The sequence below is a fragment of the Amblyraja radiata genome, chromosome 39 (assembly GCF_010909765.2).
Source record: "Amblyraja radiata isolate CabotCenter1 chromosome 39, sAmbRad1.1.pri, whole genome shotgun sequence".
Classification (NCBI taxonomy): domain Eukaryota; kingdom Metazoa; phylum Chordata; class Chondrichthyes; order Rajiformes; family Rajidae; genus Amblyraja; species Amblyraja radiata.
Genome location: NC_045994.1, coordinates 6481829 through 6506848, shown reverse-complemented (window position 1 = coordinate 6506848; position 25020 = coordinate 6481829). Strand labels below are relative to the sequence as shown.

Below are 25020 nucleotides of genomic sequence, written 5' to 3'. Positions count from 1 at the left end.
AACGCCAAGGCCTCCTCTTATGGACCTGTACGTGATCCATATTCCCCCCCCCCCCCCCCCCATTCCCTGCAGCTTCACGTGGACCACAGTTCTTGGGTATCACAGGTTAATAGTAAAATTAACACTTATTTCCAACTATTGCTGGATTGATTGAAAAATATAATGGAAACTGGCCTTTTGTGCCCCTTAGTCCATGCCGACCATCACTCGTTTAGAAACATAGCAAATAGCCGCAGGAGAAGGCCATCATTGCCCTTCAGGTCTGCACCGCCATTCAATATGATCATGGCTGATCATCCAAAATCAGTAGCCCGTTCCTGCTGTCCATCAGATTAAGTCCTTTAATTACGAGGCTATGACCTCTAGTCCTAGACTCTCCCATTAGTGGAAACATCCTCTCCACACCCACTCTATCCAAAGCCTTTCAACTATTCTATTTTACTAATTCTTTGTCTGAAAAAACATACTTCGATGTCGCCTCAAACATCCTTCCCCTCACCTTTAATCCACGCCCAAGCGCAGGAATAACCTTTGGATCCAGGCCTGCCAATGCCTCTCCATGTGCAGGAAGGAACCGCAGATGCTGGTTTAAACCACGAAACACACGAAATGTTGGAGTAACTCAGCGGTACGGGCAGCATCTCTGGAGGGAAGGAATAGGCGACTTTTCGGGTCGAGTCTGAAGAAGGGTCTCGACCCGAAACGTCACCCATTCCTTCTCTCCAGAGATGCTGCCTGTCCCGCTGAGTTGCTCCAGCATTTAATGCCTCTCTCTGCCCCTCTCGTAATCCTGTCTACCTCCTCCATCAGAACTCCCCCTAGAGTGACCCTGGAGAGAGGGGGGGGGGAGAGAGAGGGAGGGGGGGAGAGAGAAGGAGAGAGGGGGGGGAGAGAGAGGGAGGGGGGAGAGAGAGGGAGGGGGGAGAGAGAGGGAGGGGGGAGAGAGAGGGAGAGAGGGGAGAGAGAGGACATAGAGAGAGAGGGGAGAGAGAGGGGGGAGAGAGGGGGGAGAGAGAGGGAGGGGGGGAGAGAGAGAGGGGGGAGGGAGAGGGGGGAGGGAGGGGGAGAGGGAGGGGGGAGGGAGAGGGAGGAGAGGGAGGGGGGGAGAGGGGGAGGGAGGGGGGAGAGGGGGAGGGGGGGAGAGGAGAGGGGGAGGGAGGGGGGGGAGGGGAGAGGAGGGAGAGAGGGGGGGGGGGAGGGGGGGAGGGAGAGGGAGGGGGGGAGAGGGGGAGAGAGAGGGAGGGAGAGAGAGAGAGGGAGAGAGAGAGAGAGAGGGAGGGACGGAGTGGGTAAGAGAGTGGGTGAGAGAGGGACTCAGAGGGAGGACAAGAGAGAGGGAGAGAGTGGGTGAAAGAGGGATTAAGAGGGAGGACAAGAGAGGCGGCGAGGCCGTGTCCACTCACCCGAGGCCGCAGTCAGCAGATACAGGAGCGCGGTGACTGTGGAAGCCGTGGCTAAACCTCCAGCCATGGTTGTCGGAGCGGATCGGAGCGTCCCGTTGTATCCCTGTGTGGCAGCCGCGGACCGGCCTCCTCCCGGGGGCAGAGACGGGACCGACCTGCGCTGCGGCTCCGGCTCTGGGTCCGGCTACAGCTCCGGCTCTGGGTCCGGCTACAGCTCCGGCTCCAGCAGCAGCGGCGGCGCCGACACACACCAACACTTCCTCACTCTTTCTTCCTCTCTCACACGCTCACTCTCTCTCACGCCGGCGTCCCAGCCTCCAGACCCCCGCTCCCATTCATGAGTGATCTGATCGGATCGGCCCAGATCAGCGCAGCCCAGCCCAGCCCAGCCCAGCCCGGCGCTCCGAGCATTCAGCCCCAGCGCCGGCCCACCGGGCGGGGTAGGAGCGGGGAGTGGACTGTGTGTGGGAGAGGGGAGGGTGGGGAGAGAGGGGCAAGGGATCGGGATAGGGGAGAAAGGGGGGAGAGGGAGAGAGTGGGAGTTGGGAGAAGTGGGGAGAGTGGGAAGGAGGAGAGGGGCAAGGGGGAGAGGGGCAAGGGGAAGATGGGAGAGGGGGTTGGGAGGAGAGGGGCAAAGGGAGAAGGGGAAGATGGGAGAGGGGGTTGGGAGGAGAGGGGGGAGGCAGAGGAGTGGGGAGAGGGAGGGGAAAGGGAGTGGTGGGGGTAGGACTAGGAGAAGGGGTAGAGGCAAGGGGCAGAGAGAAGGAGTAACACAAGGGGCAAAGGGGAGTGGATGAAGGGGTACGGGGAGCGAGTGGGAGGGGTAGGAGGCTATGGGGAGGTAGGTGGGGTGTAGAGTAAGGGTGGATGAGAGGGTGGGGTGGGGGTGTACAGGGGTGGATGGGAGAGGGTGGGGAGTGTAGGGGGTGGGGGTACGAGGGACAGGCCTTTAGCTTTGACCCTACACATTGTGTATCTATTGCTGCCCGACCTACTGAACTTAACGGAGACGCAAAGGCCCAGCGGGTATAGCCGTTGCCTCACATGTGCTGCCTGTGTGGAGTTTGCAGGTTCTCCCTGTTTCCCTCAGGTTGCCCAGTTTTCCTCTCACACCCCCAAAACATGTAGGTTTGTAGGTTAATTGGCCTGTCTAAATTGCCCTAATGTGTAGGGTGTGGATGAAAAAGTAGGATAACATAGAACATAGATCGATGGTCGGCGTGGATTCGTTGGGCCCATTTCAGTCAATCAATTTTCTCTTTATCTGTATATCTCTCGTTTCCATTTCCCCTGACTCTCAATCTGAAGAAGGGTCTTGACCCAAAACATCGCCTATTCCTTTTCACCAGAGATGCTCTCTGGCCCACTGAGTTTGTGTCGATCTTCAGTTTAAACCGGCATCTGTGGTTCCTTCCTGCATAATCAATTTTGAATTGTCAACAGTGGAAGCACCAATGCAAAATAACCGCTGTGAATACTGGAAGCACTCAGCAGGTCAGGCAGCATCTGCGGAGAGAGAAACAGAGTGCACCATTGTAACATGAATACTTCACAGGTGGAAGTTGGCCTGCTGTTAATTTCCAACACTCTCTGTTTATTTCAGATTTCTGGCAACTGTGGCAGCTGAAGAAGGGGTCCAATCTCGAAACGTCGCCTATCTATGTCTTCCAGAGATGCTGCCTGATGCACCGAGTTACTCCAGCAGTTTGTGATTTCATTTTGCCAGAGGGACAATTTATCGCGATTTCCAAAAGAAACTGAATGATTTTTACGAGGATGTTGCCAGGACTGGAGGGTGTGAGTTATAGGGAGAGGTTGAGTCTCTATTCCTTGGAGCGCAGGAGGATGAGGGATGATCTTATAGAGGTGTACAAAATCATGAAAGGAATAGATAGGGTAGATGCACAGAGTCTCTTGCCCAGAGCAGGGGAATCGAGGACCAGAGGACATACGTTCAAGGTGAAGGGGAAAAGATTGAATAGGAATCTGAGGGGCAACTTTTTTCACACAGAGTGGTGGGTGTATAGAACAGGCTGCCAGATGAGGTAGTTGAGGCTGGGACTATCCTATTGTTTAACAAATGGTTATGCAGGTACATGGATGGGACAGGTTTGGAGGGATATGGACCAAGCGCAGGCAGGTGGGACTAGTGCAGCTGGGACATGTTGGCCTTTGTGGGCAAGTTTGGCCGAAGGGCCCGTTTCTACACGATATCACTCTATGACTCAACAGGAGGAAAGGTATTTATTTATATAAAGAGCTTTTTTGTTAAATTGAGAGTCACTGGTTCAAAATGTGGAACCAGGTTTAGTGGAAGGGCCAAGCGAGGGGAACTAACATTTGTATGTCCGTACTTGTGTGAAGGCATTTACAAGACACCAGTGAATATGTGAGGAAAATGTAAAGAAATAGTTTTTCACTTTGATTTCTTCTGGATGAGTAAGGAACTATATTGTATTAAAAAAATGTATAACATACTGTCTATTGCTTTTGGGATACACTTATCTAAACATTAGGTTTATATTTCAGCATTTGATATATTTTTCTAAATTTATCCTAGGAAGTAGGATAGAACTAATGTACGGGTGATCATTGGACTCAGTCAGCATTTTATCTCTCTTTCATTGTAAACATAACTCCTCAGCCCCCACCCACCCACTGTGGACGGCATGACTGTAATCATGTATAGTCTTTGCACTGACTGGTTAGTATGCAACAAAAAGCTTTTCACTGTACTTCGATCCACGTGACAATACTCTCAACTAAACTGTCTCTAAATATAAAGACCATACAGAGAGGGCGGCACAGTGGCACATTGTTGAGTTGGTGTCTTCCATCGCCAGAGACCCAGGTTCAATCCTGACTACGGCTGATGTGTTTATACGGAGTTTGCACGTTCTCCCTGCGACCGCGTGATGTTTTCTCCGGGTGCTCCGGTTTCCCCCAACATTCCAAAGACATGCAGGTTTGTAGGTTAATTGGCTTTGGTAAATTGTCCCTGGCGTGTAGGATAGAACTAGTGTACGGGTGATCACTGGTCAGTGCATACTCGATGGGCCGAAGGGCCTGTTTCCACAACATATCTCTAAAACTAAAAGCTGTGTATTTTATAGCAGGCAAACTCTGCACCCATGATACACCAATGATGGAGGACATAAATATTTAAGATGGCAGGAGCAGTTCCAATTTGTCTGAGATTTTTATTCAGAAAGAGATTAATATCAAGTGTTAAGCAATTCTGTGTCCCAAATACTGTGCAGCTCATGCCTGTGTTTTTTTTTAATTTTCCATTTTCTATTTATTTTGCACGTTATCCAATATTTTCCATTTTGGTGTGGATTGAATTTCCTGGAAAGTGGTCGCAAAAGCCAACTAATTTATTAATGGTACACAAACTTGCTGGAGGAACTCAGCGGGTGCAGCAGCATCTATGGAGCGAAGGAAATAGGCGACGTTTCGGGCCGAAACCCTTCCTCAGACTGATGGGGGGTGGGGAAAGAAAGAAGGAAAAAGGGAGGAGGAGGAGCCCGAGGGCGGGCGGATGGGAGGGTGGGAGGAGACAGCTAGAGGGTGAAGGAAGGGGAGGGGACAGCACAGGCTAGCCAAATTGGGGGAACTCAATGTTGATGCCATAAGGGCGCAAGGACCCCAGACGGAATATGAGGTGCTGTTCCTCCAATTTCCGCTGTTGCTCACTCTGGCAATGGAGGAGACCCAGGACAGAGAGGTCGGATTGGGAATGGGAGGGGGAGTTGAAGTGCTGAGCCACTGGGAGGTCAAGTAGGTTAAGGCGGACTGAGCGGAGGTGTTCGGCGAAACGGTCGCCCAACCTACGCTTGGTCTCACCGATGTAAATAAGCTGACATCTAGAGCAGCGGATGCAGTAGATGAGGTTGGAGGAGATACAGGTGAACCTTTGTCGCACCTGGAACGACTGCTTGGGACCTTGAATGGAGTCGAGGGGGGAGGTGAAGGGACAGGTGTTGCATTTCTTGCGGGTCGAGGGGGGAGGTGAAGGGACAGGTGTTGCATTTCTTGCGTCCCATTCAAGGTCCCAAGCAGTCGTTCCAGGTGCGACAAAGGTTCACCTGTATCTCCTCCAACCTCATCTACTGCATCCGCTGCTCTAGATGTCAGCTTATTTACATCGGTGAGACCAAGCGTAGGTTGGGCGACCGTTTCGCCGAACACCTCCGCTCAGTCCGCCTTAACCTACTTGACCTCCCGGTGGCTCAGCACTTCAACTCCCCCTCCCATTCCCAATCCGACCTCTCTGTCCTGGGTCTCCTCCATTGCCAGAGTGAGCAACAGCGGAAATTGGAGGAACAGCACCTCATATTCCGTCTGGGGTCCTTGCGCCCTTATGGCATCAACATTGAGTTCCCCCAATTTGGCTAGCCTGTGCTGTCCCCTCCCCTTCCTTCACCCTCTAGCTGTCTCCTCCCACCCTCCCATCCGCCCGCCCTCGGGCTCCTCCTCCTCCCTTTTTCCTTCTTTCTTTCCCCACCCCCCATCAGTCTGAGGAAGGGTTTCGGCCCGAAACGTCGCCTATTTCCTTCGCTCCATAGATGCTGCTGCACCCGCTGAGTTCCTCCAGCAAGTTTGTGTACCTTCGATATTCCAGCATCTGCAGTTCCCTTTTGAATAATTTATTAATGCCAGCTTCAGATGTTCAAGCAATGTTCAGCTTTTAGTTTAATAAATATCATGTGATAGGAGCAGAATTAGGCCATTCGGCCCATCAAATCTACTCTGCCATTCAATCATGGCTGACCTATCTCTCCCTCGCAACCCCATTCTCCTGCCCTCTCCCCATAACGTCTGACACCCGTACTAATCTAGAATCTATCTATCTCTGCCTTAAAAATATCCATTGACTTGGCCTCCTCGGCCTAGTTTAGTGTAATTTAGAGATACAGCGTGGAAGCAGGTCCTTTGGCCCACCGAGTCCGCACCAACAGCGATCCCCGCAAACTTACACTATCTTACACACACTAGGGACTATTTACAATTTTACCAAAGCTAGTTAGCCTACAAACCTGCACGTCTTTGGAGTGTGGGAGGAAACCGGAGATTCCATAGAATACCCACTCAGGTCACGGGGAGAATGTACAAACTCCGTACAGACAAGCACTCGTAATCGGGAGCGAACCCGGGCCCCAGGCTCTGTACCACTCTATCTCTCTAACTCTACCACTGCGGGTCAGGCAACAATTCTCTTTGGAGTAATGCCCCTGTCCCACTTAAGAAATCTGAACGGAAACCTTTGGAGACTTTGCGCCCCACACAAGGTTTCCGTGCGGTTCCCGGAGGTTGCAAGTGGTTGCCGGTAGGGAGACTGACAAAAACCTCCGGGAACCGCACGGAAACCTTGGGTGGGGCGCAGTCTCCAGAGGTTTCCGTTCAGGTTTCCTAAGTGGGACAGGGGCATTACTCCGCGGGTCAGGCAGCACAAGGAGATGAGTTACTCCAGCATTTTGTGTCTACTTATTAAATATGATGCCTTCAACCTGCTGAGACAGAGAGACCCGGGCACAAGGGCAGAAGATCTTTGTGCACAACTCCCCTTCAATGCTTCCCTCTGTCACCATCACTGCTGAGGAAGAGGTTCTCTCTCAGTCTTGCAAACAGGTGCTGGCAGGCAGATGAAAAATTAACGTTAAGACGACCCACTCCAGACAAACTGCGTACAGACAGCACCCGTGGTCAAGATCGAACGCCGGTCTCTGGCGCTGTGAGGCAGCAACTCTACCGCTGTGCATCGATGGGTTTGTGCTAAAAAAAAGTTCAGAAGGCACCCCCAACAGTGGCTATGACGGACAGCTGGGCACCGCGGGGGGTGGAATGCATCCTTGACAAGGATTGTAACATAGTTGTATAGAAGTCTATTTAGTATATTTGTTTGTCTTGCATTACGGTGGTGGGTTCTGTTCAATATTGTATTGTAAATTTTATTTTTAATAATTGAATACATTTTTTGATTTAAATAAAAGTGTCCGTGATCGCCGTCAAGAACAGATTATTCAAACAGATGGTACATTCTTTCCACATTGATATTTGATATGGCACTGAATGAATTAAGAGGATTAACTCAACAAGAGTTGGAAACATGACGAGAATATCCTCCTCCCATTCTGTCTAACTAGAGGAACCATTTTGGAAAACACCATCAGTTTAATCACTTGGAACATTGACACAGATCAGTTCAACTCAAGAACAGGCCCTTCGGCCCACAGGGTCTGTGCCGGACATGATACCAAGACCATCGCTTATCTGCCTGTTCATAATACACGTCCCTCCATTCCCTGCATATCCGTGTAGTGTTTTAAATCCCACCATCATACCTGCTTCAACCACCACCCCCGGCAGCTCGTTCCAGGCACCCTCTGTGTAAAATTAAAACTTGCCCCGTACTCCAGTGTTCCAGAGAACACCTCTGCCTTTAGCTCATACCACTAATCCAGGCATCGTTCAGGTAAACCTCTGCACCCTTTCCATAGCCTCAACGCCCTTCCAGCAATGGGGCAACCAAAACTGCACACAAAACATGCCACCTAAAAAAATTCCTATAAATCTGCATCATGACTTCCTGACTCTTATACTCAAAACCCCAACCTATTAAGGCAAGCATACCGGATGCCTATTTGCCACTCTCTCTACTTGTGTTGCCACTTTCAGGGAGTTATGGATATGGACCCCAAGATGTAACACTTCAGAATGCATCTTGGGATTTAGAGTTACAGAGCCATACAGTATTGACACAGGCCATTTGGCCCACCTTGTCCATGCCAACCAAGATGCCCATCCAAGCTAGTCCCATGTCCCCACATTGAGCCCATATCCCTCTAAACCTTCCCAATCCAAGTACCTGTTCAAATGTCTTAAATATTGTTAGAGTGCCTCCTCTATCGGATCGTTCCAACTGCGACGTTATTTTGCTGCATTTCGCCAACAGTTTCATACAGAACATGTAAGTGTTCCCAACGGAACTGCCCACGTGATTCGGGATTTCCATGTAGAGTCATAAAGCACGGAAACAGGCCCTTCGGCCCCACTCGTCCATGCTGACCAAGATGTCCCATTTAAGCTACTCCCATTTGGACCATATCCCTCTGAACCTCCCCTACCCATGTACGTGTCCAAGTGTCTTTCAAATGCTGTTATAGTACCTACCTCAGCTACCTTGTCTGGCAATAGACATAACTCAGCAGGACAGGCAGCATCTCTGGAGAGAAGGAATGGGTGACGTTTCAGACCTTCTTCAGACTTCACACCACCCGTCTTGACCCAAAACGTTACCCATTCCTTCTCTTCAGAGATGCTGCCTGTCCCGCTGAGTTACGCCAGCATTTTGTGCCTACCTTGGGTGTATTTCTGCAGCCAGCATCTGCAGTTTCTCAGACAAAGGCATCATTGACTCCACAGAGGGAGGGTGGAAACAAGTCGCCCTGAACAAATGCCCACGAGACAACAAAAAAAATGCGATTGCAGTAGTTTATGTTTCAGCATTAAAGCAGCTCCTGTGTTCGTGCTCCCTGGAGGTGAAGGTGGGATGGAGCTACAGGGAGGCTCTGCTGACTTGTTGCTTTGTTCTTCAGACTCGTTGTCGGTGTCCTGGTTGCCAAGGTTTTAATTAATTTGCCACCTGCGACGTGCTTTCCTCCTCCGGGGAGAAAGGTGAAGCGTTCGTTTCGAGGTGGGTTGTGACAAACAAGCTGCCAGCACCTGAAACCAGATTCTGTAGTCGGTATCCAATGCTGTCGGTGTGCCAGTGAGCTGGACATTTCCGCAACCCCCTGTCCTTCGCGGAAACCTTCCTCCGGTCCAAAGCCCTTGACCACAGGTCCAGCGGGCGGTGGTCAGCACGGATCAAGGGAGATGGCAGGAACGGGGCACTGATCAGCCATGATCATGTTGAATGGCGGCGCTGGCTCGAAGGGCCGAATGGCCTACTCCTGCACCCATTTTCTATGTTCAATAAGGAACTGCAGATGCTGGAAAATTGAAGGTAGACAAAATTGCTGGAGAAACTCAGCGGGTGCGGCAGCATCTATCCATAGACGCTGCCGCACCCGCTGAGTTTCTCCAGAAATTTTGCCTACCTCCCATTTTCTATGTTTCTATGGAACATCCTGCAGGCACTCCATGGATCCTGTGGCGTGGTCCCCGGAGCAGACTGCCCAGCTTGTCGGACAAAATCCCTCATCGCCAGAACTCACCAACCAGCACCAAGAGACTTCCACCATCATTAAACGCTTTGAGAGGCCAGTTATGGAACGCCTTAAATCCAGTCTGCTACAGTCACGGTGGCGCAGCGGTAGAGTTGTTACCTTACAGTGAATGAGAATGATGGCAAGTGTCCTAGTCACGGTTTATCCCAAACAGCTCGGTGACAGAGTACTCTCTGATTCATGGGCTGTTTCAGGGGCCATTTGCAGTCTCTCTTAGCTCAGAAATTACAGAGATACAGCGTGGAAACAGACCCTTCAGCCCACCGAGTCTATGACGACCATCGATCACCCGTTCACCAGTTCTACATTATCCACCTTTCTCATCTGCTCCTCTTAATCACAGTCCAATTAACCTACAAATCTGCATGTCTCCATGTTCCTCACCCTTTGTATATCACATCATGAGAGCAATAGATCGGGTAGATGCACAGACTCTCTTGCCCAGAGTAGGGGAATCAAGGACCAGAGGACATAGGTTCAAGGTGAAGGGGAAAAAATTTAATAGGAATCTGAGGGGTAACTTTTTCACACAAAGAGTGGTGGGTGTATGGAACAAGCTGCCAGAGGAGGTAGTTGAGGCTGGGACTATCCCAATGTTTAAGAAACAATTAGACAGGTACATGGATAGGACAGGTTTGGAGGGATATGGATGAAGCACAGGCAGGTGGGACTAGTGTAGCTGGGAGATGTTGACCAGCATGGGTAAGTTGGGCCGAAGGGCCTGTTTCCACACTGTATCACTCTATGACTCAGTCCAATTCTATGAGCTGTTTCTTTAGGCTTTTTAGCTCAATTGCATTGTTATCAGTGCACTATTTGTGTAGCGGGCTTATCAGTCTACATTGTGTAGGCCCGGATGTGTTAATGTGTCACCAACAACAGGCTGTGCACAAGCTTTCAAGTCTCTGGCACCAACCGAATGATATACGACAGCTAGACGATGTGACCTTCTGTACTTAAACAGGTGGGGCATGTTGGCACGGCAGATGGGAACGACAACCAAAGAGTAATGACCAGCTCTCTCTGCACACACTCAGCGTAATTATTCGGTTTAAAGATTAGTAGCAGTAGTAGTATATATTTTATTTTGTACATGTAAAATATAAAAAGCTAAAAACAAAGCAAAATAACAAAAGAATGAAATGAACAATAATAATAATAATAATAATAATAATGGATGGGATTTATATAGCGCCTTTCTAATACTCAAGGCGCTTTACATCGCATTATTCATTCACTCCTCAGTCACACTCGGTGGTGGTGAGCTACTTCTGTAGCCACAGCTGCCCTGGGGCAGACTGACGGAAGCGTGGCTGCTAATCTGCGCCTACGGCCCCTCCGACCACCACCAATCACTCACACACATTCACACACAGGCAAAGGTGGGTGAAGTGTCTTGCCCAAGGACACAACGACAGTATGCACTCCAAGCGGGATTCGAACCGGCTACCTTCCGGTCGCCAGCCGAACACTTAGCCCATTGTGCCATCTGTCGCTCCTAATAAGCCTATACACATTGAATAACTTCTCATAAACGTCACAAATTAAATCTTACATGTTCGAAAAGGAGAAGGAGGAAGTATACACTTATTTATTCCTACCCCTTCTTCGCTACTCATCAATTCATTCACAAAATTTATCTCATATCCATATATATTTACACATACACAATTCTCCGTCGATTGTCACCTTGTCGTGGTGGAGAAGCTTGTGGGGTCCTGAGAACCTGAGAGCGATGGCGTCTGGAGCTATGTTCCTGGTAGGGTCACCCATGGCGGTAAGATCGAGGGGGGGAGGTCTCTGACAAGGAGCAATCCAACCAAGACCTCAACGGTGGAACAGGCAGAGGACGATGGCTAACCTTAGTGGAGCGTCACAACGGCTGGGAAGGCGGATGAAGATTGCAGCAGAAAAGGGTCTCCGCTCGTCTTGGACTCCATGCCACTGGATCCTGACCCAGATCTGTCAAGGACCGTTGGGTTGGTTGTCTATGCACCAGTCTCCCCATGTTACCTCACATTCTTGATCAATGGTGTTTTATCATTAATGTTTTATTATTATTAATGTTTAGTGTTTTCTGAGTTATTGGTAACTGTCACTGTATGTCATGTTGTTACTTGTGGGTGGAGCACCAAGGCAAATTCCTTGTATGTGAATACTTGGCCAATAAACTTACATACTTACTTACTTACTTAAACAAAGTCATGCACTGGCATCCTCCAACCCTGGAGAACCCATGGTCAGCCATGACCGAGGGGGGGGGGGGGGGCTAAGAAGAAACACAAACATATACATACAGATATCCATACATAAGCCACATACATACATACATATACACACGCATATGCACGCGTGCAAACATACATATATACAGCTTATAAACATTTTTCCAAATTCTATGTACAATGCAAATACCACACTGTCAATAAACTAAAATTTGACTATCATCACAGCCCTTCCTCATTCTTATACCTCTGGAAAATAATTTTTTTGCACTTCTTCTTAAACTGAGTAATGTTTGCGCTTTGCTTGACTTCCACATCCAAATCATTCCACAATTTCACAAATTAAAAACCATATCCTCCAGGTCTCTCATTGATAGCAGCCCCAACTTTGGTAATCATTCCAACAATCAGTTCCCACACCTGAAAATTGAAGGGCGGCACGGTGGCGCAGCTGGTAGAGTCACTGCCTCACAGCGCCGGAGACCCGTGCTCAACCCTGACCTTGGGTCATGTCTGTGTGGAGTTTGAATGTTATCCCTGTGGCCTCGCGGATTTCATCTGGGTTCTCCGGTTTCCTAAATCCATACGTCATAGGAGCAGATGGAGACCATTCAGTCCATCTAGTCTACTCCGCCATTCATTCATGACCGATCTATCTTTCCTTCTCGACGCTATTCTCCTGCCTTCTCTGCATAACCTTTGTCGACCTTACTAATCAAGAACCTAGGGTTTAAGAAGGAACTGCAGATGCTGGAAAATCGAAGGTAGACAAAAGTGCTGGGGAAACTCAGCGGGTGCAGCAGCATCTATGGAGCGAAGGAAATAGGCAACGTTTCGGGCCAAAACACTTCTTCAGACTTCAGTCTGAAGAAGGGTTTTGGCTTGAAACGTTGCCTATTTGCTAATCAAGAACCTATCAATCTCTGCCTACAAAAATCCACGCTGACTGACCAGCGATCCCCGCACACTAACACTATCCTACACACACTAGGGACAATTTTCTAAACATACCAAGCCAATTAACCTACAAACCTGCACGTGTTTGGAGTGTGGGAGGAAACCGAAGGTCTCAGAGAAAACCCACACAGGTCATGGGGAGAACGTACAAACTCCGTACAGACAGTGCCCGTAGGCAGGATTGAACTTGGGTGTTTGGCGCTGTAAAGGCAGTAGCTCTATCGCTACGCCACCGTGCTGCCATGTTGTATGACCCTATAACTGCAGGAAGCTTTACCTGTATCAGAGACAGATTAAACTAGAGGACATCTAGGTATTCCAGGTAAGGGGCAAGAGATTTTTCAAGGGGATCTGAGGGAAGATGAACTACAATGCAGGAAGGAATGGTGGAAGCAGAGTCATTGAGTGGCGAGATGAGGATCATTCAGGCAGAGAAGGCTATGGGATAAATGCTGGAAGATCTTCCTCCCAAGATAAGATACGATAGAAAGTTATTTATTCCAGGAGGGAAATTTATCAGCCGACAGTCATAAAACACAAGATACATGAAACGTGAAATTAAATTGACGAGTGGAAAGGATTGGGGAGAGGAGTCAGTCTCAGTTTACCCCACGACAGAAGGGGGGGATTGTAGTTTGTTAGCCACAGGGAAGAAGGATCTCCTGTGGCATTCTGTCCTGTATCTTGGTGGAACCAGTCTGTTGCTGAAGATGCTCCTCAGGTTGACCAGAGTGTCATGGAGGGGGTGAGCTGTATTGTCCAGGATGCTCCGCAGCTTGAGGAGCATCGTCCCCTCCAAGACCACCTCCCGTGAATCCAACTCCAACTCCGCCCCCAGGACGGAGCCGGCCTTCCTGATGAGTTTGTTAATCCTATTGACGTCCGCGTGCCCCAGTACACAGCAGCGAAGAAGATGGCACTGGCTCCCACCGATTGATAGAACATCTGCAGCATCTTACTGGAGACATTGAAAGAGCGGAGTCTTCTGAAAAAGTACAGCCGGCTCTGTCCCATCTTGTACAGGGCCTCAGCGTTTCTGGACCAATAGCGCCCATTACAATCGCTCCACTCTTCTAAACCTCCAACACCAGCATTTATCTGTATGCTGTGGATGGCAAGATTGTAATCATGTATTGTCTTTCCGCTGACTGGTTAGCAGGCGACAAAAGCTTTCACCGTACCTCGGTACACGTGACGATAAACTCAACAAAACTAAAGAGGTGAGAAAGTATGCTTCGGAAAAGTAGAGGGAAGGGGTCACGTCTATAAGAATCTTGAATCTGACCTGTTCTCACTTTCAAGTTCAAGTTCAAGTTCACTTTTACTGTCACATGCACCAATTGGTACAGTGAAATTTGGGTTACCATGCAGCCATACGAATAAAAAAAAGAACACTACACACGGTAGACTTTAAAATGAACATCCCCACACAGCGGATTCAAAGTTTCCCACTGTGAGGGAGGGCACCAAAGTGACTCTGTGATGGTGAAGTCAGTGCCGCCCACGGCTGGACGCCCCGCAAACCACAGCTCCACGATCCCAGGTAAGGCATCGTCCACTCCGCGATGAATACAGTGCTGCGCCGCCGCTGAAGCTCTGGTCGGTCTCCGGCAGGAAAGGCCGCGCCAATCCAGTTGGTAAGCCGTGAGGGGAGGGGGCAAAGACGCGACTCGGAGAATAGTCGCATCCTCGCCAGGAAGTGACTGAGAAACGGTTTCCCTCTTATCCTGCCCACCTCCCCCACTCAGTGATGGGGACTATAATGAAGGACTGCGCTGCGCTGACCAGCTGGCTGGAGTCTGTACGAGGATTTTCAACCAGTCTCTGGCCCAGTCCACTGTTCCACCCTGTCTGAAGTCCGCAACCATAGTCCCCTTGCCCAAAAAACCCCACATTTCCAGCCTCAACGACTACCGGCCAGTCGCACTCACACCAGTGGTGATGAAGTGTTTTGAAAAACTGGTCCGGGGTCATATCACATCACTCCTGCCCCGAAGCTTTGACCCCCACCAGTTTGCGTACAGAGCGAATAGATCCACAGAGGACGCTGTAGCCACAGCTCTCCATGCTGCACTGTCCCACCTGGAGCAGCGGGGGAGCTACGTGCGGATGCTCTTTGTGGACTACAGCTCTGCCTTTAATACCATCCTTCCCCACAAACTGGTGGACAAACTGGGGGACTTGGGACTTCCACACTCCACCTGCATGTGGATAAATAGCTTCCTGTCAGCTCGCAGCCAGAGAGTCAGAGTGGGCCATCACACATCCACGGCCCTCAGCCTCAGTACCGGCTCTCCACAGGGCTGCGTGCTGAGCCCCCTGCTCTACACCATCTACACACATGACTGCACCCCCGCCCACCACAGCAACACCATTGTCAAATTTGCGGATGACACTACGGTGGTGGGACTCATCTCCGGGGGGGACGAGTACGCCTACCGGGATGAGGCGGAGCAGCTGACAGTGTGGTGTGGAGAAAATAACCTGCTCCTCAACACCTTAAAGACAAAGGAAATAATAATAGACTTCAGAAAGAATAAAATGGACATGGTACCATTAATTATCAGAGGGGACTGTGTGGAGAGGGTGGCGGATTTCCGCTTCCTGGGAATCCATATTGAGGAGGACCTGACGTGGAGCGTGAACACCTCTGCGCTGCTGAAAAAGGTCCAGCAGAGACTGCACTTCCTGAGGGTGCTCAGGAAGAATAACATCACTCAGAGACTGCTGCTGTCCTTTTATCGGTGCTCCATTGAGAACATCCTAACATACTGTGTATGCGTATGGTACACCAGCTGCACAGCGGCTCAGAGGAAAGCGCTCCAGAGGGCCATTGACAACGCCCAGAGGATTGTCGGCTGCCCTCTCCTTACCTTGGAGGACTTACACAGTTCCCGCTGCATCAAAAAATCCCAGAGTATTATAAAGGACATTTCCCACCCCGGACACTCCCTGTTTGAACTGTTACCGTCAGGCAGACGGTACAGATCTACAAGGACAAGGACAAACAGACTCAAAAAGTTTTTACCCCACTGCTATAAAGGCACTAAATGTAGCCGCCAAGGAACGCAGGGGCGATACATACTAAGAGACTGTGAAATCGACAGAAGGATGTAGGGCTGGGTGTTTATGCGTGCTATTTTCATGATATTTATGTTAGTTGTTTATCTTTTTTAAAATATTTTACCTTGTATGTATCGTTAGCTTTTAGAAATGTTTGAATGGTGCACTGACTGGCTGACATTTTACAATTTCGTTGTACATGGTTCATGTTACAATGACAATAAAGAAACTATTCTATTCTATTCTATTCTATAGAAGAACTGATTCTTTGTTAGTCAACTCAAAATAGTGAAGTGTAATTGTTTCAATCTGAGGTCAAGCCTGTGTTGCCATGACGGTAAAATTAATCAAGTAGATTTTTTTTCCAAGATCGAGGCAGTAATCTTATGCCCTTGTCCCACTTAGGAAACCTGAACGGAGACTTTGCGCCCCACCCAAGGTTTCCGTGCGGTTCCCGGAGGTTGCAGGTGGTTGCCGGAGGTTGCAGGTAGTGGAAGCAGGTAGGGAGATTGACAAAAACCTCCGGGAACCGCACGGAAACCTTGGGTGGGGTGCAAAGTCTCCAGAGGTTTCCGTTCAGGTTTCTTAAGTGGGACAGGGGGATTAGTGTCGTGGATTTGCTGTGGAAACTGTACCATATTTTCTGTTGCATTAAGCTACAGAGAAACAACCAGCAAAGCGTGCTAATTTGAGGCAATGCAACGTCATCCAATATAAATGGCATTACGTGCTGCCTTGCCTTAATCCCCACTAATCCTGACCCAATTACTGGTGCTATTAAAAAAGGATTGAGGGTGCAACTGAAATAATGTCAGTGCATTTTTTAATCTAGCGGTGGATGAGGGCTTTGGAGAATGATGGACCTACTCTGCAGAGGTAGCGTAGATCCCCTGAGGACTGGATATCCAGGGGCCTGGTGAAGGTTGAGACCGCAGTAAGTTCAGGAATTTTAGGGTAGCCAACGTTGTTCCTTGTTCAAGAAAGGAAGTTGAAAGAATCCAAGGAATTATGGATTGGGGGTGTTTACGTTAACTTTTATGTTGTTGCTTTTTGTTCAATATGGCTGTATGGTAATTTGAATGTCACTGTACCTTAATTGTCCTTGACTGACCTTGAAACCTTGAACTCCAACCCCAACTCACAACTCACAACGCCAACTCACAACTGGCAGTGGCTGCCCTGCCAACAGTCTGTCTGTCCTTTCATCTTTTTGTTATTTTTAATATGTGTTAAAAAGTATGTTTCAGTGTTCCTTGGTTTGTTTTATGCAGGGTTTGGGGGAAACTTTTTTTCAATGTCTTACCTCGGCTTTGATGTGATTTTTTTCCGTATCGTATCTCCGTCCGCACTGCGGCCTAACATTGTGGATATGGCGGCCTTCCTGGAGACCAACGGGCGCCTCAGTCTGCGGGACTTTAACATCGTGGAGTTTGCGATCCCTTTGGCGGGGATCGATGCTCAAACCGCGGGGCCTGTGGACTTTAACATTGTGAAGTCTCTGATAAGAAGAGGCTGACTCGGGAGCTCTATGCCGCTGGGGTGCAAACTGCCCAAGTGAAATATGAGGTGCTGCTCTTCCAATTTACGGTTGGACTCACTCTGGCCATGGAGGAGGCCCAGGACAGATCTTTGCTTTACAGTACCTTAGTTGGTACATGTGACAATAAACTGAACTTGAAACCTTGAACTTCAACCCTACTATTTTTTGTTTCTTGTTTTATTCTGCTTATATATTTTGTAATCTGATTATTAAATTTTGTAAGGCGTCTTTGAGAGTCTTTGAAAGGCGCCCATAAGTATAATGTTAATAATTAAAAAAATAATACTCACAAACTCACAAACTTACAAACTTACAAACTTACAAACTTACAAACTACAAACTACAAACTACAACTCACCCCCACCTTGATTGGTGCATGTTAGTGCCTGTCTCCTCATCTCTGGGAATCCCGCCCATATTAGCCATTGATAGGCTGACGGCGCAGTTGAGTGGCGGGCAACTAGACCAATCAACGAGTGGTCCTGCGAGAAGGAGGTACTGTGATTGGATGCTGCTTACGTCAGCCTACCGCCGGGCGACGCCCCCAAGGCGGGTCTAGCTGTCCGTCAGCCTTGTCCCGCCTCCGGAGGGCGGGCCCGACGATGTGTTTGTCCCGCCTCCTGGAGGTGTGGGTGATGCGAGGCGATTGGCCGACGTGGCCGTCAATCAACTGTGGCCCGCCTCCCGATGGGCGGGACATCCGGCGGGATGGCGGCCTAGCGGGGCCTGTGTGGGAGTGAGGGAGAGTGAGTGAGTGTATTGGGCCGGGGATGGCGACCGTGGCGCCCGGTCACCTCCTGCTCGCCGCGCAGCTGCTGCTGCTCCTGGCCGCCGCTGTGGCCGCGCTACTGGCCGCATCCGCGTCCCCCGACAACGGCACGGCCGGCCCGCCGGAGACCGGCACCGGCACCGGGGAGGAGGCGGGGGCCGAGGGCGGCAGCGGCAACAGCGGCAACAACGGCAACAACGGCACGGTGCTGGAGTACCGCGACCCCCGCTCCCCGCTGGTGCTCTGCGACTTCCTGTGAGTGAGTGCGGGCGGGTACAGAGTGACCCCGGGGGGTGGGGGAAAGTGTGGTCCTGGGGGTGGGGGGACAGTGTTGTGCCAGGGGTGGGGGGAAAGTGTGGTCCTGGGGGTGGGGGAAAAGTGTGGTCCTGGGGGTGGGTGGGTGGAAGGGGGGGGAGGGGAGGAGTGGTCCTGGGGGTGGGGGGGACAGTGTTGTGCCAGGGATGGGGGGAAAGTGTGGTCCTGGGGGTGGGGGGAAAGTGTGGTCCTGGGGGGTGGGGGGGACAGTGTTGTGCCAGGGGTGGGGGGAAAGTGTGGTCCTGGGGGTGGGTGGGTGGAAGGGGGGGAGGGGAGGAGTGGTCCTGGGAGGGGGGGAGGGGAGGAGAGGGGAAGTGTGGTCCAGGGTGTGGGGGGAAAGTGTGGTCCTGTGGGTGGGTGGAAGGGGGGGGTGGAGTGGTCCTGGGGGTGGGGGGAAAGTGTGGTCCCAGGGGTGGGGGGGGGGGGGGGGGAGAATGTGTTCCCGGGGGTGCTGTTGCAGTATGACCCTGTGGGTGGGGGTTCAGTGTTGGGAAAAAATCCCGGGGGTGGGGGATGAGTGTGGTCCTGGGAGCGGAGGGGAAGGGGGGAGCAAAGTCCCGGGGGGGGGGGTTGAGTGTGGTCCTGGGGTTGGGGCTGGTGCTGTGTGGGGCAAATATTCTGGGGTGGCGGTATAGTGTGACCCTGTGGGTGGGGGTATAGTGTGGGGCAAATATTTTGGGGTGAGGATACAAGGTCGGCAAATATCACAGGGATGGAGGAACTGTGGCCCAGTGGATGGGGTACCCTGTTGGGAAAATATCCCTGGCGTGGGGGGGGGGGGGGGGGGGGTAAGTGTACCGGAGGGTGGGGAAGTGTGGTCCTGGGGGTGGCGATGCAGTGTGACTCTGGGGTGGAACAACTGTGTGACTCACAGGGGTGTGGGTTGGAACAGTACAGTGTGGGGAAATAACTACGCTGTGGGGTACAGTGTGGCCCCGGGGTTTGGGGACGGTGTGGGGCAACTGTCCTGTGGGTGGGGGTACAGTGTGAGCCTAGTGGGAGAAGGCAGAATGCATTTGAATGAGAAAAGTAGATCCGCCATGATTGTATGGCAGAGCAGACTTGAAGGGCTGAATGGCCTAATTCTGCTCCTATGTCTTATGGTCTTAGGCCCTCTTGTATTAGTCGCGCCTGCCATGGGAAAAAGATTCTTGTTATTGATCGTCTTTATCAGGTTGCCCGTTAATCTTCTACTCCAGGGAAAACATCTAATTTATCCAATCTCTCTTTGTAACCTGTGCTCTTCTGGATTATCTATCCAGTTGGGACATCAACAGAATTGCAGACAAAATAAAATATCCATCAAAAATGAAATCCCACTTTCCTCCATCACCTTCTCTGCTGTCTAAAATTAGCTTATTTGGTCTCTTTTCCTGATTCTGATGAACAATCCCAGACTTGAAATGTTATTAGTTTTCCATCCACAGGATCTGCATGACTTGGATTTTCTGTTTTTATTCATTCAAAGGCTTGTTGGGTTCTTGATCTTAACAATTTAAGTTTGGATCATTCATCAGATCAAAAATAATTTAGCATCAATTGAACAGGAGCCGCGAGTCTTTGGTTTGAATAGTAATGGTTTGTAGTTTTAACCCATCATCTTGCCCTCTGTATTGCCTGCAGGCCTGATGATTTTATTGAATGTGATGACCCAGTTGACCTCCTTGGAAACACAACTGCGCATCAGGAACAAGGATATGGCTGTGTGAAAGTAAGGAAACTTTATTTCTCTTTAGCAGACACAAGAGTTGGAAGCAAGATGCATACTGCTGAAGAAACTCCGTCGGTTGACCAGCTTCTGTGGAGAGGAGAGGAATTGTGATGGTTCAGACCCAACTAGTCCTGATAATGGGTCTCAACCTGAAAAGTCAAGAATTCCCCTCTTCCACCCCATAGGTACTCCGTGACCCGCTGAGTTCTTCGAGCTGAATGAGTTCCCGATGTGGCCTCGTATAGTGATACAGCGTGGAAGCAGTCTCTTCAGCCCAACTTGCACACACCAACCAACATGTCCCATCTACACTTGTCCACCTGCCTGAGTTTGGCCCACATCCTTCCAAACCTGACCTATCCATGTACCTGTCTAATTCTTTCTTAAACGTTGCAATAGACCCAGCCTCAACTATCTCCTCTGGCTGCTCATTCCATACACCCACTACCCTGTGTGTGAAAAAGTTACCCCTCAGATTCCTATTAAATCTTTCTCCCTTCACCTTAAATCTGTGTTCTCTGGTTCTCGATTCCCCTACTGTGGGCAAGAGACTCTGTTCATCTTGCCTGACAAATGTGGCTCAGCTAGTCTCACTAATATGAGCAGAATGCTGGAAGTGCTCAGCTGGTCAGGCAGCATCAATGAAGAGAGAAATAGTTGGAGACAAAAGAAACTGCAGATGCCGGAAACTTGAGCAAAGTGCCAGAGGAACTCGGTGGGTCAGGCAGCATCTGTGGAAGGAATGAACGGACGACGTTTCGGGTGGGACACTTCACTCAATTCTGACCTGAAATGCTGACTCCACATCTCTCCAGAAACGTTATCTCACCTGTTGAGTATTTACAAAGTTTCAAGCGGTTTTGGATCCGAAGGAACTATTTTACTTTGATCTTGTTGATACACCTCTTTCTCGCTCCCCTTGCATTATTAAGATATAAATGTTGCTGTCATTGGAGCTGAGGGGAGAGAAGGTAAATCGACTAATCAACCTTATACTTTGTCAACAGTTTGGTGGGCAAGCTTACAATGAAGTGCATCATACGCAAGTCCGCTGCACTGCACTAAAGGACATCGAGTGTGCTGGTCCTCGCACTTTCCTTCGAGGAAATGTACCGTGTATAAAGTAAGACCTTACTTTGATTTTTGTCTTTATTCAGTTACCATGGGAATAGTACAAGAATCATTTTGTTGCTGAACTGTGTGTAAACGAGAAGCTTACAGAACTGACATCTTGACAACATCTGCTCATATTGACAGAGTTCTATAGATACTCATGGAAACAAGGAACTGCAGATGCTGCTTTATTTCTTTTTATAAGTGCAAAGTACTGGAGTTACTCAACGGGTAAGGCAGCATCTCTGGAGAAACAGTCTGAAGAATTGTCCTGACCCAAAACGTCACCAATCAATGTTCTCCAGAGAAGCTGCCTGACCTGTTGAGTTACTCCAGCACTCTGTCTTTTTCTGGCAATACCCAGCAGGTTGTAGTAGTCGGCCATTCGGCCCTTCGTGCTAGCAAAGCCATTCAATATGATCATGGCTGATCATCCAAAATCAGTACCCTGTTCCTGCCTTCTCCCCATATGCCTTGATTCCATTAGCCCTAAGAGCTAAATCTGACTCTCTTGAAAACATCAAGTGAATTGGCCTCCACTGAGAATTCTGCAGATTCACAACAATTTTTTTTTCTTCCTCATCTCAGTCCTAAATGGCCTACCCCTTATTCTTAAACTGTGACCCCTGGTTCTGGATTCCCCCAACATGGAAAACATTTTTCCTGCATCTAACCTGTCCAATTCCTTACGAATTTTATAAGTTTTTATATGGTTCCCTCTCATCCTTCTACATTCCAGAGAATATAAGCCCAGTCAACCCATTCTTTCCTCATAAGGTTTGTAGGTTAATTGGCTTGATGTCACTGTAAATTATCCCTAGTATGTGGAGAAAAATGTGTGTGTGCGCGCGGAGATAGCTGGTTGGAGCGGACTCGAAGGGTCTGTTTCCCCGCTGTATCTCAAAGCTAAACTAAACTAAACTCTCTTGTGTCCGTTGCCTTGCAGGTACACTGGACATTACTTTGTGACAACCCTGCTATATTCCTTCTTCCTGGGGTGTTTTGGAGTTGACAGGTTTTGCTTGGCACACACTGGCACCGCGGTTGGAAAACTGCTGACACTCGGAGGGCTGGGGATATGGTGGTTTGTGGATCTAATTCTACTCATCACAGGGGGCCTGATGCCCAGCGACGGCAGTAACTGGTGTACTTACTACTGAAGATCCACCCACACTGACCACTGGACTCTGCATAGCCTCCTCAGGCTTGGGGAAAGGACTTAAGTGTTTAAGAAGGAACTGCAGATGCTGGAAAATCGAAGGTACACAAAAATGCTGGAGAAACTCAGCGGGTGCAGCAGAATCTATGGATCCAAAGATGCTGCTGCACCTGCTGAGTTTCTCCAGCATTTTGTGTACCTTGGGGAAAGGACTGCTTTATCAGATTCCTTGTTATCTTGTGAATATGACTCCTAGGCCATAGATCATATTCCTCACCTTCCCTGTTTGATTCATTCCTTCGGGCATAGGTAAGACAATGGGCTGTGTACATTATTGATGTGAAGTCTGTATATAATGTAATTGCGTGATCACTTTTTTCTCTGCTTGTATATGTCGCCTTAATTTGATTTAAATGCACGCACACCAAGACCGATCTTCCTGGAATATTGGTCAGGAATTATGTTCTGCAATGCTGTCAATCTGATGTTTTCTGACCGGTGGTTGCTGCTGCCTATAATTAACAAAAAAAAGGTTGTGGAAAAGGCTGTGCAAGAAGTAAGAATGCACAGTATATTTAGAGCAAGCCTACAGCCGATATAATATTGTTTTCAGGTCACTAATAAAAATCCACGTGCGTGATGTTTACCACCAGAGGGCGTATGGCCTCATTTTTTAATAAAAACAAATCCAATAAAATATTGACTTTTTTAAGAAATGTATTTGAAACGTCTTTGTGTGAAGCATGCTTTCATTTTGCTAACTACCATGGTTTACATGATCACATTGAATGGCGGTGCTGGCTCGAGGGGCCGAATGGCCTACTCCTGCACCCATTGTCTATTGTCTACTGTCACAGATCTGACTTTAAAGTTGCAGTGTGTAAGAAGGAACTGCAGATGCTGGTTTAAGCCGAAGATAGGCGCAAAATGCTGGAGTAACTAAGCGGGACAGGCAGCATCTCTGGAGAAAAGGAATGGGTTGAGACCCTTCTTCAGACTAGTTTGTGTCTTAAAGTTGCCGTGCTGTGTGGGATCTGTTTGCATAATACAGACAGTCCCTGGGTTATGTAAAGGTTTGCTCCTGAGAACTGCCTGCAAGCTGATTTCTCTGTGGCACAGTGTGACAGGGCTGGAGCCTTGGGTTCGATCTTGGCTACAGGTGCTGTCTATCTGGAGTTTGCACTTGCTCCCTGTGACAGTGGGATTCCTCCGAGGGAGAGGGAGGGGCAGAGTTATATTGAATTGGAGAATTTTACCGTTGTGTTGTAAGATATCCGCGCTGAACATTACTGCTGTTCCTCCAGTTTACACGTGACCACTCTGGCAATAGAGGAGGTCCTGGACAGACAGGTCAGTAATGAGGAGGAGAGTTAAAATGGTTAACAATTGGGAGTTATCATAGTCCTTGGCTAACCGAGCGGCCTACTAGATCTCCTAGTTGCTGACCATTTTAACTCCACTTCCCATTCCCACTCTGCCCTTTCTGACCTGGGCCTCCTCCATTATCATTGCGCGGCCACACGCAAACTGGAGGAACAGCACCTCGTATTCTGCCTCCGTGGCTTACAACCCAACGGTGTGAATGTTGAATTCTCCAATTTTGGCTCGAAGGGTCGAATGGCCTCCTGTACCTATTTTCTATGTTTCTACAGCTCTAGCGGCTAGTGGAATCAAGGGAAATGGGGAGAAGGCAGGCACGGGTTATTGATTGACGACGATCAGCCATGATCACAATGGATGGCTCGAAGGGCCGAGTGGCCTCCTCCTGCACCTATTTTCTTTGTTTCTTACCAAACCTCACTCCCACAATCCTTCCCCTTTACTCCCACAAACCACCCCCCCCCCCCTTTCACCACCCCTGCCATCTGTGCCACACCTGGATTCCTACCTATTTCTTCACTTCTCCTCCCCCACCCACCCCCACAATCAACTGTTACTTACCTCCCTCCAGCTTTACAAGGCGGAACTCTTCAATCCGAATCAGTCTGCGAAGGGTCTCGATCCATTCCTTCTCTCCGGAGATGCTGCCTGTCTCACAGAGTTACTCCACCGCTTTGTGTCTATCTTTGGTCTAAACCAGCATCTGCCTTCCTTCCAACAAACTCTTCAATCCTGTCCCATTGTCCAACACCTTTTATTTCTGGCCTTTGTTCCAACCATCTCCCAACGTTCTCTGCCCTTACCTCACTAATCTCTTACCTCACTAATCATTGTCCCCTCCGCTTTCAAAACTGCTGCCGTTACACCAATCTTAAAGAAACCTGGTCTTGATCCCTCCTCTCTCATTAACGACCACCCAATCTCAAACCTCCCCTTTCTTTCAAAAACCCTGGAGCGTATCGTTGCTTCGCAACTTCATTCCCACCTCCTTGCGTATAACCTACTTGAACCCCTCCAATCTGGCTTTCGCCCCCTCCATAGCACAGAAACTGCTCTCCTCGAAGTCCTCAACGACCTCCTCACCTCTGCTGACACTGGTTCCCTCAACATCCTCATCCTCCTCGACCTGAGCGCAGCCTTTGATACAGTGAACC

General features: G+C 49.5%; 2 protein-coding genes across 7 annotated transcripts in view; one reads left to right on the top strand and one right to left on the bottom strand.

Moving 5' to 3' along the window:
- Positions 1-1869, bottom strand: part of adam9 (ADAM metallopeptidase domain 9) — an 85334-nt gene extending 83465 nt beyond the window's left edge. For 3 of the 4 annotated variants that reach the window (XM_033013994.1, XM_033013995.1, XM_033013996.1), the window contains exon 1: positions 1404-1869. In XM_033013994.1, the coding sequence (XP_032869885.1) occupies positions 1404-1470 (67 nt within the window). In that variant the 5' untranslated portion in view covers positions 1471-1869. The remainder of the gene's footprint in view (positions 1-1403) is intronic. The other variant, XM_033013997.1, reaches the window with a different exon arrangement.
- tm2d2 (TM2 domain containing 2) lies at positions 1248-23213 on the top strand. 3 transcript variants are annotated; one of them, XM_033013999.1, is made up of 5 exons: positions 1248-1277; positions 18176-18443; positions 20127-20214; positions 21222-21337; positions 22274-23213. In XM_033013999.1, the coding sequence occupies exons 2-5, from the start codon at positions 18190-18192 to the stop codon at positions 22485-22487; spliced, it is 672 nt and encodes a 223-aa protein (XP_032869890.1). In that variant the 5' UTR covers positions 1248-1277; positions 18176-18189; the 3' UTR covers positions 22488-23213. The 3 variants fall into 3 exon arrangements, 2 of the variants coding, with proteins under 2 accessions (XP_032869890.1, XP_032869889.1); XR_004410225.1 differs by lacking the exon at positions 1248-1277 and having other exon boundaries at positions 18118-18443; positions 22274-22543; positions 22697-23213; XM_033013998.1 differs by lacking the exon at positions 1248-1277 and having other exon boundaries at positions 18119-18443.
- The last annotated feature ends 1807 nt before the right edge of the window (positions 23214-25020 follow it).